The sequence below is a fragment of the Haliotis rubra genome, unplaced genomic scaffold (genome assembly GCF_003918875.1).
Source record: "Haliotis rubra isolate DU_JTF1 unplaced genomic scaffold, ASM391887v1 Scf281, whole genome shotgun sequence".
Lineage (NCBI taxonomy): Eukaryota > Metazoa > Mollusca > Gastropoda > Lepetellida > Haliotidae > Haliotis > Haliotis rubra.
Genome location: NW_025766903.1, coordinates 578,418 through 597,521, shown reverse-complemented (window position 1 = coordinate 597,521; position 19,104 = coordinate 578,418). Strand labels below are relative to the sequence as shown.

The 19,104-nt window shown below is 44.5% G+C and overlaps 1 protein-coding gene and 1 long non-coding RNA gene across 2 annotated transcripts; one reads left to right on the top strand and one right to left on the bottom strand.

Moving 5' to 3' along the window:
- Positions 1-3,352: 3,352 nt before the first annotated feature.
- On the top strand, positions 3,353-12,669 carry LOC124281295 (carbohydrate sulfotransferase 15-like). The gene is made up of 7 exons (XM_046717322.1): positions 3,353-4,490; positions 8,778-9,060; positions 9,344-9,436; positions 10,311-10,467; positions 10,778-10,943; positions 11,090-11,237; positions 11,874-12,669. The coding sequence occupies exons 1-7, from the start codon at positions 4,239-4,241 to the stop codon at positions 12,053-12,055; spliced, it is 1,281 nt and encodes a 426-aa protein (XP_046573278.1). The 5' UTR covers positions 3,353-4,238; the 3' UTR covers positions 12,056-12,669.
- Positions 12,670-14,469: 1,800 nt separating this feature from the next.
- On the bottom strand, positions 14,470-17,791 carry LOC124281294. The gene is made up of 3 exons (XR_006899896.1): positions 17,198-17,791; positions 16,813-16,903; positions 14,470-15,853 (listed from the first exon to the last, which is right to left on the bottom strand). It is a non-coding gene; the product is annotated as an uncharacterized LOC124281294 (long non-coding RNA).
- Between the last annotated feature and the right edge of the window lie 1,313 nt (positions 17,792-19,104).

Below are 19,104 nucleotides of genomic sequence, written 5' to 3'. Positions count from 1 at the left end.
CGTTAGTAGTCAGTTGTCGGGGTTGAAAGAGCAGGTAGACGGGATACCCTTAGCCATCAGTTGTCGGGGTTGAAGGATCAGGTACACGGGATACCGTTAGGCGTCAGTTGCCGGGGGACATGTGGAGCCTGTCGGGGTTGAAGGAGCATGTACACGGGATACCGTTAGCCGTCGGTTGTCGGGCTTGAAGGGGCAGGTACACGGGATACCGTTAGCCGTCAGTTGTCGGGGTTGAAGGGGCAGGTACACGGGATACCGTTAGCCGTCAGTTATCGGGGTTGAAGGGGCAGGTACACGGGATACCGATAGTCGTCAGTTGTCGGGGTTGAAGGATGAGGTACACGGGATATCGTTAGCCTTCAGTTGTCGGGTTGAAGGGCAGGTACACGGGATACCGTTAGTCGTCAGTTGTAGTCAGCCGGGGTTGAAGGGGCAGGTACATGGGATACCGTTAGTCGTCAGTTGTCGGGGTTGAAGGGGCAGGTACACGGGATACCGTTAGCCTTCAGTTGTCGGGGGTTGAAGGGGGCAGGTACAGGCTGTCGGGGATACCGTTAGCCGGATCAGTGGTCCGGGGTTGAAGGGACAGGTACACGGGATACAGTTAGCCGTCAGTTGTCGGGGACATGTGGAGCCTGTCAGGGGTTGAAAGAGCAGGTACACGGGATACCGTTAGCCGTCAGTTGTCGGGGACATGTGGAGCCTGTCAGTTGGGGTTGAAGGGGGCAGGTACACGGGATACCGTTAGTCGGATATCGCTAGCCTCAGTTGTAGTCAGTTGTTGAAAGGGCAGGTACATGGGGGGTTGAAGGGCAGGTACACGGGATACCATTAGTCATCAGTTGTCGGGGTTGAAGGGACACGTACACATGGGATACCATTAGCCGTCAGTTGTCGGGGACATACGCAGGTACACGGGATGGAGCTATCGGGGTTGAAGGATCAGGTACACGGGATACCGTTAGCCGTCAGTTGTCGGGGTTGAAGGGGCAGGTACATGGGATACCGTTAGCCGTCAGTTGTCGGGGTTGAAGGGGCAGGTACACGGGATACCGTTAGCCGTCAGTTGTCAAGGTTGAAGGCGCAGGTACACGGGAAACCGTTAGTAGTCAGTTGTCGGGGTTGAAAGAGCAGGTAGACGGGATACCCTTAGCCATCAGTTGTCGGGGTTGAAGGATCAGGTACACGGGATACCGTTAGGCGTCAGTTGCCGGGGGACATGTGGAGCCTGTCGGGGTTGAAGGAGCATGTACACGGGATACCGTTAGCCGTCGGTTGTCGGGCTTGAAGGGGCAGGTACACGGGATACCGTTAGTCGTCAGTTGTCGGGGTTGAAGGGGCAGGTACACGGGATACCGTTAGCCGTCAGTTGTCGGGGTTGAAGGGGCAGGTACACGGGATACCGTTAGCCGTCAGTTGTCGGGGGACATGTGGAGCCTGTCGGGGTTGAAGGGGCATGTACACAGGATACCGTTAGCCGTCAGTTGTCGGGGTTGAAGGGACAGGTACACGGGATACAGTTAGCCGTCAGTTGTCGGGGGACATGTGAAGCCTGTCGGGGTTGAAGGGGCAGGTACACGGGATACCGTTAGCCGTCAGTTGTCGGGAGACAAGACCCTAGATTGAGGTAGCGGTTGAGGAAGTGGCAGGGTCTGTGTGGTCGCTGGGGAGAAACGTAAAAGTTGGGTTACTATTGTCCAACAGTAGCCTTGTCTAGAGGCAAGGTCAGTACAGTGTAGGACCTTCATTACTCTTCGGCTTCAAATTCCATCCCAAAGCCGTTAGACATTTAGCCAGCCGTGTTTCGAGTCTCAGACGAGTATCTTTGGCTGACTGACAGGTTACCTGTTTCGCTGTTAACATGTAGGTAAACGATGGTTCGTTTTGGATACAAATAAATTTTAAATATATTTACGAAATCGTAGAAGATGAAATTCTTGCATGTTCTGTTCTGTATGTGTAGCAGGGGCCAGTAGTCCATTACCTCCATGGTTGACGGACCCTTCTCTGTGCTTCAGGATAGTGCTGCTGAGCTGAGGCAGCAGGGATGTTCAGAGGCATGAGTAGTGCAAGAGTCAGCAGCTGGCTACAAGCGGCTGGCGAACCTGAGTCGGGTTTCACAATGGCAGTCATCATCATGTAGAATGATGACATGTATGAGTCCCGCCACACTGTGATGACCTTCGGCTTACCTTTCAGTTTCATCGCTTGGGTTTGGTGATACAGAATTCAAGAACATATGGCGTTACCAGGTATCAACGGGTATCAACAGGTTGAGTTTTTCAGCCATGAATTGAAGACGACTTTCGGGGTACACTTTAGCCAAGATGTTCAATGGGAGATAATAATATAGTACCACGGAAAGATAATGGCGTTGTGTTTTTACTCTGGTAATCAACACGATAGACCCCGTGCTATAACTAAAATGCTGACCTATACGTCTAGCATGAAATTACAATGTTCGACTCTGATTGGTCAATATGATGTTTCAAAGACCCAAAATATACACCTGTGATTTAAATGACAGATTAAAGAACAACTTCACCGTGGAGCCTACCAATAATAGACAACTAGTTCTTTCCCGACAATTGTCAGACACAGAAGAATAGAAGACCATTTCCATATACTCAGAACATATCTGCTGACAGGACTGATGTGCGCGAGTGGGTATCCGTCATAAACACACGCAAAGGCAAGTCTGTTGTCACCTTCACCTCAAGGGAAGACAAGTCTGTTGTCACCTTCACAGCAAGGGAAGACAAGTCTGTTGTCACCTTCACAGCAAGGGAAGGCAAGTCTGTTGTCACCTTCACAACAAGGGAAGACAAGTCTGTTGTCACCTTCACAGCAAGGGAAGACAAGTCTGTTGTCACCTTCACAGCAAGGGAAGACAAGTCTGTTGTCACCTTCACAGCAAGGGAAGGCAAGTCTGTTGTCACCTTCACAGCAAGGGTAGACAAGTCTGTTGTCACCTTCACAGCAAGGGAAGACAAGGTACTCCTCGAAATAGAAATGATATACACTGACACAAAATATGATAAATATATACTTAAGTGTGCTTTTCTTTCAGTCCTATATTGTAGCACGACCTTCGGATAAAGTGCAGACTGAACCGGCTACCAGGGTGAACACTGGTGAACTTGTTTTTCCCAACGTTTTTTATTGGACACAATGTCGAATATATGTTTTATTTTGAACAAACACATTCTATGTACTCAGTCGTTCAGGGAGTTTGTTGCATTGATCGCGACGTGTGGACCGAACGTGGGCGATGCGTCGTGCACGGAGACATCTGTGAGGATGTATTTTAGGATCAGAACATTGCATTAAAAAGATATGTTTAGGTTCCGATCGTTACTTTCGGCCGTGGAGTAATTGACTATGTGTCTGCATAAAAGGTACATAGTGTCTTTGTTATGATGCTCTATGTTTTGATGCTCTATGCTATGATGAGTGCCTTGGTGTTACCGTACTTTTAGCACAGGTTTCGTCTGATTGTGGCAAGAATGTTCATTTCCTTCTACTGTGTCTCCAGTCTGCTGGGGTTGTGTATTAGTAGAGGTTTCACTGATCTGGACTGACGGCGGAGGAGGAAGGCCATTGTTACCGCTGTGAGTGATGGAAATGCGACAGGAAGGTAGGTAAGGAGAGAGTGTCACGGTGGCATCCCCGCCTTCACTGTTCGTGGTTTGTGGGGGCGGGGACTTGGTGTGTGTGGGTCTGCTACAGGTGTAACATTTGACGTGGGTATGTGCGGTCCTTGGATGGATCTGGGTCCATTATATATGACAGGACCACAACCGGGTGTTGATGTGTAAATATATGGATTGATGCAGATGGTTTCAACAAAATAATTACATATACATTTACATTACATATAGCATCTATAAACCTGTAACACAATAGCATGGGTGATGTCATCGTATGATTGTAACACTGTGGTAAAATATTTCATTGACACGCTTGGAAACAAATTAAAACCTGATATCAGGTTTATGTTTAATTGTGTCCATGAGCAAAATAACGGGGGTTGTTGTATGAACGGTTGCAAATAGTATGGATATATGAACACAAGTGTGTTCACTTTCGTTTGTTTAGAGTGAAGGCATCGTCTGTATAATGAGGTAAAAACGCGATGTGTCATATTGATTGGTATTATCGATCCTGATACAGCACCATCTGTTGGATAAGCTGGAGTAAAGTACACGCCGACGTAGTGATGTCCACAGTATCTCACCATGCTGGGTATAGTGCGCGTCGCTACGACATGCCTGGTCCTCCTCTCGCTCCTCTCCGTGGTGGGAGTTGTACTTTGGTCCGATGTATTCACCCACGGTATGTCGTTTGCTACACTTACAGGACAGATGTCAAGGCAGAGATCAGGGCAGAGATCTGGACAGAGGTCAAACCATGGTCATGCTGTGCCAAAGTTTGTGGCGCCCCATTTGTATGATCTACAGACACGGAAGGAGCTGGACATCATGAACATGGTAAGACCACCAGCATGTACGCGCCATTCACAAGCCAAGTCGAACACTGCAACGTCAAACACTGTATACATGTTATACAGCGAGTGTGGATGTTAAATACAGTAACTGACAAAATGTTACCTTGAGGTGCTGCCATTTCCTAACCAAATATAGCAGCAAATGTGGACCCCACCGTGATCTCACTCTGCCTCGAAGACCCATATCATGCAGATCTTTCAGAAGCCACTAATTCCATGTCGTATCATAGGCTTTCTCCAAGTAAAACATATGGATAAGACATATTGTTTATTAAAAAAACACTTCGGACAAACGATTCCAATCTCACATCTTATCAATCTATGTACTTCCAGATACCAGACAAGGTTTTGGTTTGGTTTGGATGTTGTTAAAGCAGCACTAAGCAATATTTCAGGTATATGGCGGCGGTATGTAAATAATCGAGCCTGGATCAGACAATCCCGTGATCAACATCATAAGCATCGATCTACTTAGTTGGCATACGATGACACGTGTCAGCCAAGTCAGCGAGTCTGACAACCCGATTCCGTTAGTCGCCTCTTACATGGACCAATTAATTCTAAACTGGATCTTCACGGAGGCGGCTATTCGCTCCACAGCTTAACAAACACAGCTAGTTAACGCCATTGGTCGACAGTTAGATGGATATTGGTATGATCCTTACCTGGTTTGGGGATAGGAATGATAATAGCTTCGTGCCAGGGAGAAGGAACATTAACCGTTTCCTAAATATTGTTAACAATATATAGCAGACCTAAAAGAGAAGATTCTAGGATATGCTTTAATAATTGCTTATCAATGGCATCTGGCCGAGACGCTGTAGCTTTGTTTAAAGTTTCACGTAATTCAGTCAAGGAAAATGATTCGTTATGATATTCATAATTATCAGGTGTGAGTAGACGAGCTTGTTTTCTTACTTCATTGTAGCTGTCTCTTTTCTCGCATTTAATTTGTTTGAATAGTGGCCTCATACTTCCACACTGAGCAGTACGTTGAAGAAGACATATAGTCGCCTTTTCAATGCAAGCAGGGCGGTGGGGTAGCTTAGTGGTTAAAGCCCCACATGGGTACAATGTGTGAAGCCCATTTCAGGTGTCCCCCTCCGTGATGTTGCTGGAATATTGCTAAAAGCGGCGTAAAACTAAACTCAGTCAGTCAGTCAGTCAATGCAAGCACTTGATCTCGCTGGTGCATGTCTTGTCATGCTCAAAGTCCCCACTTCTGTAGCAAGTAAGCATGTGAGACTTTTATCCGTAGCCAAACTTCTGACAGTTGGAACAACATGTAAGTAGCTGGATGAAAACGTCAACATGCATCGAACAGCATCCAACTTTGATAGAGCTAGGTAGTACTGGGGAGGTAGGAGATATGTGTTCGATGGGAACACGGTCATCGTTATGACATGAGACTGTCCAACAGGTGGTGTAGGTAGATGTCTAACGGCGGACACAAACACAGTAGGTTAGGGGACATGCTGGTGTGGCTCGATCCTTATTTTATCGTCTTCGCCATACTTGCTGGTTGGTCCAGTCATGATGCTACCCAGAATACTTAAAGGGATTCCTAGAAAATGATTATAATCTTTTTATGGGACAGGTCTCTATTAATCATAAGATGTATCTATCCCAAAACACCTCATCTCTTCGTTTTGCTAAACTCAGCGAAATCCTTTATTACCTTTAAATGATTGTCCTCTTTGACAGTAATGTATAGTATGACCAGAAATTATTGAGAATTTTAGGAATATGTTTAATTGGACTTCTAGTATAAACAACCTTGACCAGCTACCAAGTGCTTGGTTTCATTCAAAAGATACAACTCTGTCAATCCTTTTCCATTGGTTTGTGAAGAGTAATCCCCCTTTGTTTACTTGCTAGCAGACGACATTTTCAGTGATCCTCAGTATGGATGATTTAGAGAAGAGGAAGTTGATTTAAGATTATTATAACAAGGAAATCAGATCAGCTAAAATGATTTCAAGTAAAACAGGCATCCCTTTGTCCACTGTTTATCGTGTTTTGAAAAATATTGCAAATGGATATGGCATTGAGCACCAGGGAGGTGTAGGTAGGCCCAGAAATTTGACTGTCGGTGACAGGAGGCAGCTTGGTATTCTTGTTTCTAAAAACAAACGAAGGAGTTTAGAAAACTTAAGGCTGGATATGATTGATAGAGGAACTGTGGCTGTCTGTAAGAAGACAATTAGAACTGAGCTGCATGCGATGGGTTGGCAGAAAAGTCGAGAAATTTCATCACCGATCATGAAACCTGAACAAAAGGAGCGAAGGTTGAACTGGTGCTTACAGCATAGAAATTTTAACTGGGACAATGTGATTTTCTCAGATGAAAGTTCTGTGTGGCTGTTTCCTAATACACTGAAATTCTGGACCAAACAAACTGAAAAACCTTTGTATCAGTGCCCAAAGTACAGTCCGAAATTTAACGTGTGGGGTGGCATATCTGTGTTAGGGGCAACGCCCCTCTGTGTATTTGAAGGGAATATGAACAGTGAGCGGTACACAGATATTCTCGAGGGACATTTACTACCATCTGCTCTCGTGTTCTATGGAATATTTGTTTTGATTTTCCAGCATGACAACGACTCAAAACATCGTTCAAAGCATTCACAGGCCTGGTTTCGGACCCAAAATATGACATTATTAGATTGGCCAAGCTATAGCCCTGACCTAAATCCAATAGAAAATGTTTGGGGACTTATGAAGGAAAGTGCAAATAAGAAAAATCTGACAAATATTTCTGAAATAAAAGAAGAGGTGGTCCGATATTGGGACAGCATGGACCACGACTTTCTAACTTGAAACATTGAAGCCTGCGTTGCTGCCCATGGTGACTTGACAAAATACTAACTGTTCACCTGTCTTTGAATCTGGAGTTATGTTCTACTTATATTCACATTTAATACGTGAGTAATGAGTGAAAAAAAATAAAATTACAATCCTTAAATTCTCAATAATTTCTGGTTGTACTGTACGTAGGTGACAAGATTCAAGAAACACATGGCAAATAGGCGGACATGCCTTACAAAGTGTAGCGCTTGCAGTCTAAGTATCAAGTTGTTAACTGATGATGGGCCGAACCAGCTTACAGGACTGAATCCGAAACACCCTACACTCATTCATTTACTTTGACATCTTAAATAACAACTAATTTATATCGCGACAAAATCTTCCCCAAGCGTAGGTAGTGACTGTTCGGTCTTTGGATGTGTACTTGTACTGGCTCCTTGTTGCGGCATTGTCACGAGTGAACGTGCAGTAAAAGGGCATACCACAAACCACTCGGACAATTACATGTATCACACAACAATCTGACTACTGTTAAGGAGAATATGTCAATACTACCCTAATGATACTGCATATACACAATACTGGACAATGTACTGACATGATGTATAGGGCACCCATCAATAATAACTCTAGTCAAAGCAATATAACCTGGATAGGTCATAAGTCATAGCCCACTCATCTCAACGTCACCGGACATCAACATTTGTCAGTGAGACATGGTTTATGATCATCATTATTGTCGCAGTGCCCGACATGGGTAGGGTTTTATGTACAGTGACAGAATAGTCATCATGGATAATTACTCGCCAACTGTCCAGCCTATTTCACCACAAGACCAGAACGACACTGAGATTGTGTAACAATCATTTGTCTAATACAATGCTTTGTTGATAATCTGGTTAACCGGATTCTCCATGCTGATTGCACTTAGATGACGTTAGACTAAGTGGATTTCATCGCATGAACAACAGGTCCATCTGAGGGACTAGTTTATTTCGACCCAACACTTACTGTGTCTCAGGCCATGTCAAACTGCCCAGGTCTATTGTCCTGTCACTTCTATACACAGGGTGGAAGCGCCACGCATCAGTGGTTTGTCATTGTGTGGTTGTGGAAGTGTCATATTGTCCATGTTTTTTTTACGTAAATACAGCAGTGTCACGATCTCTATGTATATTTGTGTAACTACGGTATTGTTTTAGTTGTGGTGGTTTATTTATTAGATTATATCAGACAACAGTCTCTTGCTTGACCGCTACAAGCTGGCCATGTTGTGTCGCTATGACTACAGTGCATTTCCTGTGTCTTTCCTTTAGAGGGCAGGGTATCTGGGTCAATTTAATCTACTAATTTGATGATATACATATGTAAGGAACACATAACACGTTGTATACCTCAAAAAGTGAATAACGCTGTATAATGCCATGTTGTAGCACGTCATCTATTCAGTGTTTAATTTCAGTCGATGTTAACTTTCAACCAAGCTTTCAAAAACCCGTGCTGGTGGGAAACTTCGCTTGAAGACAACACATGTGTCACCATACGGAAAGACCCACGGGGTATGATGGGCCGAGCACGGAGACACCTCAAGAAGCACAAGAGGGTATTGAGATGTCTACCATATTTCCAGATAGTAGGCCAGGCCAAGTGTGGTACAACAGATCTGTTCAGTAAACTGCTGAAACACCCCCACGCCCTGCCCACCCTGTTGAAGGAGACACAGTGGGTCAGCCGAGTGCGGACAGGTAAGTCTGTCAGTATCTCAGGGGCGGACCCAGGAGTTTGTAGATGTGGGGGAATACCTAATTCATGAAGTCCAAAGGGTAGGGGGAAATGCTCCTCAGGGAATTTCTTTTCGGTGGATCCACCCATGTACCTGTCTACATTTCAACAGTTGTCCAACATTTAACATATACATTAAACTTGGTATCTCTACCAGAAGTACAATACTGATTCACTGGTCGCAAACAGCCCTGTATAACTGAGCCTGCTACTGGTATAAACAATAATTGAAAGTTTTCGTTCCAGATCGGTTTTGTTCTCGCCTCAACACGTACGTGGATTACTTTCAAAAGAGCGCCAATAGGATCACACGAGAAAAGCGACATAAAGCTATAATAGGTAAACTACATGTTCTGTTATTTCCGAAAAAATATACAGTGGAAGCGCTCTAAACCGCCATTCGTTGGGACCGGCAAAAATGCCGGTATAGAGGCCGTGCCCGTTTTGGAGAACTTTTCCCTTTTAAACCTGAGAAGAACAGTTAAGCGTTCTTTTGAGACTTAACAACCTTTGACTGCATCACATGTCTTGGATAGGGTCTTATCCGGGAAGCACGGACAAACAAACCAGTCTCATCACAGGTCTCATCTGTTGGGACCAAATTCTAGTGCCGGATTGGAGGGTTGCCGGTTTAGAGGGTTTCCACTGTATGTATAGTGTTGCTGTTGTGGACATCAAGACAGGCCGCCATAGATATGTGTAGTACTTGTGTCTATATAGGACAAACACCTGTATACGCTGTAAGATCTTCGTACGTGAGTGATGTTTTGTTAAATTCCAAATTCTGAAATAAATGTTAAAATGGAAAGACAAACCCAGTTTGATCTAGACTGGGTATCCATTTATATGGCCCCAGAATCCACATCGTTAACATGCTCTCTATACCGACAATGTTAGGGCATGATGGGAACAGAGCCGCACACACTCATACTCCAGGGGCCGAATATCTGGCTCTTAAAGTCATGAATGAAGTTACAAATTGCTGAAGTGATATTGTCAAACGTGATGGTCGTCGTTACAACATCAGCTGCAATGTTCTGAAGTCGCTGCTGTCGAGAGATGAGGTCTTGTAAGATGTTTTGTAGCAAACTATTACATGAGTGAAGGAGATACAGTGTCACAGATCTTCCGCTGTGCCTGACCTGATGGAGATGCAGGAGAAGTACGTTTGAACTCTATGCTTGTATGAAACAAGGACTAATTGTTTTTTCAGGGGAGGCTACTCCAAGCTATTTGTCCGTGAATCGATTCTGGAACCTGTTGCCAGGCAACGAGGGGTGCTCGGAACCTTGTGTCACTAATGCTGACATCATTCATCACCTGAATCCCAAAACAAGGATCATTATAATTCTCCGCAATCCAACCGACAGGTGACGTCATGTGCAGAGTCTCAAGTAACGGGCAACTTGTAACCTAATTAACTGTGACAGTGGATCTGTCCCTTACATATGTCAGGATGGTCTGACGTGTTCATCTCATATTTGCTCAAATTTTGATCCATCATTAATTTATAACTCGTACTCGGAGATTTAGTAAAAAAGCAATCTGAGCCACACAGACATGAACATCCACAAATATCTGGCATACCGGTCTAACCTGGGTAATTGTTTTAAACATTTCTACAGACAACTTTTAACGCTCATCAAAACTTCTCGATGCCTCCCGGTTTGATGGTTTCAGACTTTACTCCTACTACTTCCACGTGAAGCGATTACGTAAAGAAAGCGCCCACCAGAGGGAGTTCCACCAGTTGGTCATTCAGGAGGTCGCAGAGTACCAAGACTGTCTCAAAACCAGCACGCCGCGGCTATGCGCTTACAACGACACTTTTACATCTTTTAAAAAGGTACTGGCACATGGTATCGATTTTTCATCTCTCGTAATATGTTCGTTAAAATACATATAATCCAAGAAACAACATTTCTAGATCAATACCTTCTTACGCCAATCGGTTTTCTCTTGTGAAAGATCAGAGTATGTGTCATGTTGCAGACTGATCTCAGAAGAGGCATATATTCCATTTTCGTCAAGGACTGGATGAAAATATATCCCGCGGATCAGATTCTCATCCTACGATTCGAAGACTATAAAAACAAAGTGGAAGAACATCTCCAGCAAATTTTTAGCTTCCTAGACCTGAGTGAGAATTTCATTCGTTTAATTTGAATTGGCCAAGTAATAACGTAACAATCACAAACAACAACCGGGGACCGTATTCACATTTCAAACACATGCATAAACATATTCACAACTGGAAAAATATATTTGCCATCACGATGAAGGTACAAAGACACGGAAATGTGTCCTGCCCACACATTAGTCTGAAGACGGTTGCAATGACACGCAGCACTATCTGAGCAGAAGCTAGGATGTCGTGATTAATCACTTAACATTACTAAAGCAACACGAAACTCATTCATTCACTGACAAGTTTACATCCGACTCACTCACTCACCCGCAATACGACAACATTTGTGTGGGTATCTCATCAGAGCAAGGAAGAATGTGCATTTCATTTGTTTAGAAAGTATGAACATCATGAAGCCTGAAAGAATCTAATAATTATCAGTTTACATCCATGGGACCAGCTGTTCAAAGTTATAAAAGAATTGACGTGTCACCACGAGTATCCTTATCTGTTACATCGTATCTGCCTTCATGTATATTAGCAACATTAATATATCCCCATCGAAACATTCATACGTATGTACGAACAAATATATTTTGAACAAACGTATTTTTTTTAAACGAGTAACCAGTCCATTTTGTGTTTCAGTGCCACTTTCCCAGAAGAAGCTGAAATCAATAGCGACGTCAGCGGTAAAGAATAGGCGTAAAACATCAAGTAGAAAAATTGGCGACATGTGGCCAGTGACAAGGAACGTTCTGGATAGATTCTACAAGCCATACAATGGACAGCTGTCTTCTCTGCTGCAGAACGAGCGTTTCCATTGGTGAAGTGACGCGACTCAGATACACTGATAGACTGGTGAAGTGCCGCGACTCAGATACACTGATAGACTGTAGGGAACACTCATCATTAGATAATACACTCTCATTGAAATCACGATAAATTCACAGGATCTATGGCTCGGCTTTTCAGACATTCATTTCTGTACCGTCCTCCAGTTCAGATCCATCAACAACATCAACTTATGACATTATGAGATTATGTTCTACATCCTGGACAACAGTGGAGTGCCTCGTTGTCATCATGAGTCTTGACACAAGAGGATTATCTCGAGGCGTCATTCTGTGGTCAACACCTGACCATGCGAAGACAACTCGAGTTGACCAGCAATTCATTAAAGACTTCAGTAAAGCAAGTTTCACATGGGGATGTTAATACATCCAAGTGACATCATAGCCATTCTTGAAGTACAGAATCACACATTGTAGTATGATTTAGTATGATTATGATAGATATAATCTGATATAGGACATCTGAAAAATGCTGGAATCCGCACTGGCAACATTTGTGCTCCCTTCTTTGCCAACAATTGTGCTGCCTCTATGCCAACAATTGTGCTCCCTTCTTTGCCAACAATTGTGCTCCCTTCTTTGCCAACAGTTGTGCTCCCTTCTCTGCCAACTTCTCTGCCAACAATTGTGCTCCCTTCTTTGCCAACAAATGTGCCCCCTTCTCTGCCAACATATGTGCTCCTTTTTTTGCCAACAATTGTGCCCCCTGCTCTGCCAACAGTTGTGCTCCCTTCTCTGCCAACAATTGTGCTCCCTTCTTTGCCAACAAATGTGCCCCCTTCTCTGCCAACATATGTGCTCCCTTTTTTGCCAACAATTGTGCCCCCTTCTCTGCCAACAGTTGTGCTCCCATCTGAAAAATGCTGGAATCCGCACTGGCAACAGTTGTGCTCCCTTCTTTGCCAACAATTGTGCTCCCTTCTCTGCCAACAGTTGTGCTCCCTTCTTTGCCAACAGTTATGCCCCCTTCTTTGCCAACAATTGTGCTGCCTCTATGCCAACAATTGTGCTCCCTTCTTTGCCAACAATTGTGCTCCCTTCTCTGCCAACAGTTGTGCTCCCTTCTCTGCCAACAATTGTGCTCCCTTCTTTGCCAACAAATGTGCCCCCTTCTCTGCCAACATATGTGCTCCTTTTTTGCCAACAATTGTACCCCCTTCTCTGCCAACAGTTGTGCTCCCATCTGAAAAATGCTGGAATCCGCACTGGCAACAGTTGTGCTCCCTTCTTTGCCAACAATTGTGCTCCCTTCTCTGCCAACAGTTGTGCTCCCTTCTTTGCCAACAATTATGCCCCCTTCTTTGCCAACAATTGTGCTGCCTCTATGTCAACAATTGTGCTCCCTTCTTTGCCAACAATTGTGCTCCCTTCTCTGCCAACAGTTGTGCTCCCTTCTCTGCCAACTTCTCTGCCAACAATTGTGCTCCCTTCTTTGCCAACAAATGTGCCCCCTTCTCTGCCAACATATGTGCTCCCTTTTTTGCCAACAATTGTGCTCCCATCTGAAAAATGCTGGAATCCGCACTGGCAACAGTTGTGCTCCCTTCTTTGCCAACAATTGTGCTCCCTTCTCTGCCAACAGTTGTGCTCCCTTCTTTGCCAACAATTGTGCTCCCTTCTCTGCCAACTTCTCTGCCAACAATTGTGCTCCCTTCCTTGCCAACAATTGTGCCCCCATCTCTGCAAACAGTTTTGCTCCCTCCTTTGCCAACAGTTGTGCTCCCTTTCTTGCCAACAAGTGTGCCCCTTCTCTGTCAACAGTTTTGCTCCCTTCTCTGCCAACAATTGTGCCCCCTTCTCTGCCAACAGTTTTGCCCCCTTTTTTGCCAACAGTTATGCTCCCTTCTCTGCCAACTTTTCTGCCAACAATTGTGCTCCCTTCTCTGCGAACAATTGTGCTCCCTTCTTTACCAACAGTTGTACTCCCTACTCTGCCAACAATTGGCCTCCCTTCTCTACCAAGAATTGTGCTCCCTTCTCTGCCAACAATTGTCCTCCCTTCTCTGCGAACAATTGTGCTCCCTTCTCTACCAACAATTGTGCTCCCTTCTCTACCAACAATTGTGCTCCCTTCTCTGCCAACAATTGGCCTCCCTTCTCTGCGAACAATTGTGCTCCCTTCTCTACCAACAATTGTGCTCCCTTCTCTACCAACAATTGTGCTCCCTTCTCTGCCAACAATTGGCCTCCCTTCTCTGCCAACAATTGGCCTCCCTTCTCTACCAAGAATTGTGCTCCCTTCTCTGCCAACAATTGGCCTCCCTTCTCTGCGAACAATTGTGCTCCCTTCTCTACCAACAATTGTGCTCCCTTCTCTACCAACAGTTGTGCTCCCTTCTCTGCCAACAATTGGCCTCCCTTCTCTGCCAACAATTGGCCTCCCTTCTCTACCAAGAATTGTGCTCCCTTCTCTGCCAACAATTGTCCTCCCTTCTCTGCGAACAATTGTGCTCCCTTCTCTACCAACAATTGTGCTCCCTTCTCTACCAACAATTGTGCTCCCTTCTCTGCCAACAATTGTCCTCCCTTCTCTGCGAACAGTTGTGCTCCCTTCTCTACCAACAATTGTGCTCCCTTCTCTGCCAACAATTGTCCTCCCTTCTCTGCGAACAGTTGTGCTCCCTTCCTAGCCATTGTTTTCTATATCGGTATAACTGGACTTGCTGCAATGACTGGGAACATCAAAGCCAATGTAATCTGGCTGAGAAGGTGAATCTTCAGATATATTCCTGACCTCATATCGTTCAGTAAATGTCAATCAGAACATACCCTGCCACTGAATTCACTACGTCAATAAAAGGAAAAAGTGACCCCGCCAAGTTGACCGAGTTGTGCTCCTCCTGTCATTGTGCCTGTTGTTCTGAGGTACAGTTCCGTGCAAAAACTGTCGTTGAAAACTTCAGGACAACATATATCATTGTTACTCAAACGTTTTTCATTACTAGTATGCTGTAAGGTGCAAATCCATATACCATATATTCCCAGTTTTTATTTCCGGTGAGGGATTATCCGTCAATGACTCTATGACAGTTGCTGCCGGTTAGGAAGTTAGGTTACACTGCTATTGGACATGTATAGGTGCCAGAGGCATACAGACAGACGAACTTGTGTTTTTAACGTTCTTGTTGCAGGTGTCTATATGTCTATAGACAGACAGATGGATGTGTGTTTGCTACGATCTTGTCGTGGTATAAGTAATTGTCAGATGCAGATGGACCGACCGACACGTTTGTTGACAAATTCACTTTTATTCAGTAGTAAATAAAACACCAATAATACTTAACACAGGTAATACATTCATAGTGATAATCTCTTACTTGGGGGTTGATGACATTTTTTCATAGTTTTGAAAACATACTAATAACAAACATTCTTGTGTTGCATAGCAACGGGTTATTACGCAGTCACTTCATATCCTCATCCTGGGGCTGCGGCAGTGTCCTGGTTATAGACGGCTACACAGGAGAAAGTCTCATGAACAACTAGCCACTCTCATCCTTCTAGCTTCACTACCTGCTAAATACACCGTGATCCAGAAGTTGCCGCTACACAGACGTGTTCCGTCTGCACCAGTGGTGTGTTGGATGTCAGGTGTTACTCAACCTAGAAACACGTATTTAGAATGGACCACAACTGGGTGTTGGCAGACTTTGCAAGGACCACAACATTTCAGATTTCCCGGGCACTGATAGTCGAAAGTACATTCCTGATATCGACCGCACACCACAGTGCCCTGGGGGTGATACACAGTTACCGGGCAAAGTCCTCGTCTCACTGAAAGAGATAAATACAGTAGCACACATCGAATGTTGATGGCGACATGACCAGTTTCGAAAACAAATGTTGAAGTGACGTTATTGTTAATACTTAAGAGGAACTCATAGGATTATTTCTGTCATGTTCGCTTAACACTTGATTCAGACTAATGTGATCGGGTCGGGTTTGTACAGTACAACCAGAAATTATTGAGAATATAAAGATTGTAATTTCTATGCTGTAAGCACCAGTTCAACCTTTGCTCCTTTTGTTCAGGTTTCATAATCGGTGATGGAATTCCTCGACTTTTCTGCCAACCCATTGCATGCAGCTTAGTTCTAATTGTCTCCTTACAGACAGCCACCGTTCCTCTATCAATCATATCCAGCCTTAAGTTTTCTAAACTTAAGTTTGTTTTTAGAAACAAGAATACCAAGCCGCCTCCTGTCACTGACAGTCAATTTTCTGGGCCTACCTGCGCCTCCATGGTGCTCAATGCCATATCCATTTGCAATATTTTTCAAAACACGATAAACAGTGGACAAAGGAATGCCTGTTCTACTTGAAATCACTTTAGCTGATCTGATGTCCTTGTTATAATACTCTAAAATCAACTTCCTCTTTTCTAAATCATCCATACTGAGGATCACTGAAAATATCGTCTGCTAGCAGGTAAACAAAGGGGGATAATTCTTCACAAACTAATGAAAAAGGATTAACGAAGTTTTCTCTCTTGAAAATGAAACCAAGCACTTGATAGCTGGTCAAGGTTGATTATACTAGAAATCTAATTAAACATATTCCTAAAATTCTCAATAATTTCTGGTCATACTATAGTTAGGAGCGGCAAACGCTGGTTTTAATGCGATATTGTACAATTCAGAGAAACGATCAGCGCTGACCATTTCAGAGAATCACCAGACAGATGTTTGTGTATTTCGTCCAGGAAGGTATATTTATGTACTAATCTGACCTACCTTTACGGACACACTCAGCCTGGGGTGTGCAGGTCTGGGGGGTCAGGCATCTGATGCTGCGGCAGAGCTGGCCGCGTGGACACCGGACACCCTGCAAGAAAAGGTTTGGTACAGATACTGAGGAGTCAACAATCAGTACTGTTACTAGTTTGAAAACATATTCCAATCTCTGCTAACAACAGAGGATTTGCCCATTGGAGCAGCCGAGGCAGTCGGGTAATCTCTCGAATTTACCAGTCGTTGCCTCTGCTCATATATTGATAATGGTAAATGGCGATTTGTAATATTCTTGTAAACATCTTATTAGTTTTCTTTCGCAAAAACGTACAGACATGTGGAGGATAATGTGACTTTTCTTTATTTGTCTTTTTATGAAAACACATACCATACAGGGATCCGACTGTGCTGGTCTTGTTCCAGGTGCTTGATCTAGTGGCTGCGGTTGCGCTGATCCTTGTCCTATTGCTGGAGCTCGGTCTAGTGGTAGTGTGTTTCCTTGTCCTATTGCTGGTGCTGGGTCTAGTGGTAGTGCACTTCCTTGTCCTATTGCTGGTGCTGGTCTAGTGGTAGTGTGTTTCCTTGTCCTATTGCTGGTGCTGGGTCTAGTGGTAGTGTGTTTCCTTGTCCTATTGCTGGTGCTGTGTCTAGTGGTAGTGTGTTTCCTTGTCCTATTGCTGGTGCTGGGTCTAGTGGTAGTGTGTTTCCTTGTCCTATTGCTGGTGCTAGGTCTAGTGGTAGTGTGTTTCCTTGTCCTATTGCTAGAGCTGGGTCTAGTGGTAGTGTGTTTACTTGTCCTATTGCTGGTGCTGGGTCTAGTGGTAGTTTGTTTCCTAGTCCTATTGCTGGTGCTGGGTCTAGTGGTAGTGTGTTTCCTAGTCCTATTGCTGGTGCTGGGTCTAGTGGTAGTGTGTTTCCTTGTCCTATTGCTGGTGCTGGGTCTAGTGGTAGTATGTTTCCTTGTCCTATTGCAGTTGCTGGGTCTAGTGGTAGTGCACTTCCTTGTCCTATTGCTGGTGGTGAATCGAGTGGATGTGCTGATCTTTGTCCTATTCCTACTGATGGATCTGCTGGTAGTGGATGTGCTTGTCCATGAACAATGCCTTGTGTTGGATCTTGTGGCAATGGCTGTATCTGCCACTGTGCTGCTGCTGCTGCTGATGATGATGATTGTAGTGCCGATGCAGGTGCTGCTGCAGGTGCTGCTGCAGGCGCAACTGGCTGTACATGTATCGGTGTGTGTGCAACAAACAGTGGTTGGTCGTATGTGACGACGTGGTGAGCTGGATGGTTCATCAGCCAGTAGTATGGAACCAGGGGAACAAGCGTGCCATAACTGATCCCACAGCAAATGGTAACAATCTGCAAATAATGTCAGTACATGTTACGCAAGGGCCGTGTATCCGATTCATATCCCTATCATACTTACCACAGGTATCTGACCATCATTACATTAACGTAACTTGAAACTTCAGTCAACATCTTATCTGAAAAACGACTATTTACAACGGACTGCATTTTATAAGCGTGACAAGAAAATCGAAAGCATGTTGACATGCTCGTCGATTTCAGTGTACATCACCACACCGGCTGTCACGCCCACCTATCAATCACACCATGTCACCGTCAACAGGTGAGTAGGGTCAATACATAAAACACTTGTCTAGATAAAAAAAACACATGCTTTTGATGAGTCGATGACAAGAAAGGTTCACAAATTGCTCTCCGTCGTTATATCTGTATATACTATCCCCCCAAAAGAAACGCATAGACCAGAAATCCGTTGCGAAAATGTTGTATTTTCAAACATGCATAACTCGTCCACAAATAGACTTTAGTGCATAAATTTCTACATCAGTTTAGAAGAAGGTCATGTCTTTTCCACCAAGTGGATAATTTTAGTTAACGGAGACCTTGAGCGCGATGGCGACGACGTAGCACGGTCCCGACGTCGGGTCTCCTGGCTCTCAGTCCAATCTCTCTCTCAACCTGTTCCGTACCATTTGACCGGATATCCTCCAAGGTCCAGGCACCCTGGCTGTTGTGCTCTCACCCGTGGCAGTACGATCATGTAAATGTAGTACCCGGATGTACCGATCTTGGGCGACAGTGGTGACTCGAGGTCTGCCTGTACGGGGACGGTCATTTGTTATACCTGTTTGGTTGTAACGAGCTGCAGGATGTGATGTCGTGCTAAAGACTAACATTCAGACGCCTGGCAACAAAAGATTGATAATCTCCAGCTTGCATTCTTTCATTGGCGATGTTCCGTGTCGCAGCGTCAAGACGTGACGT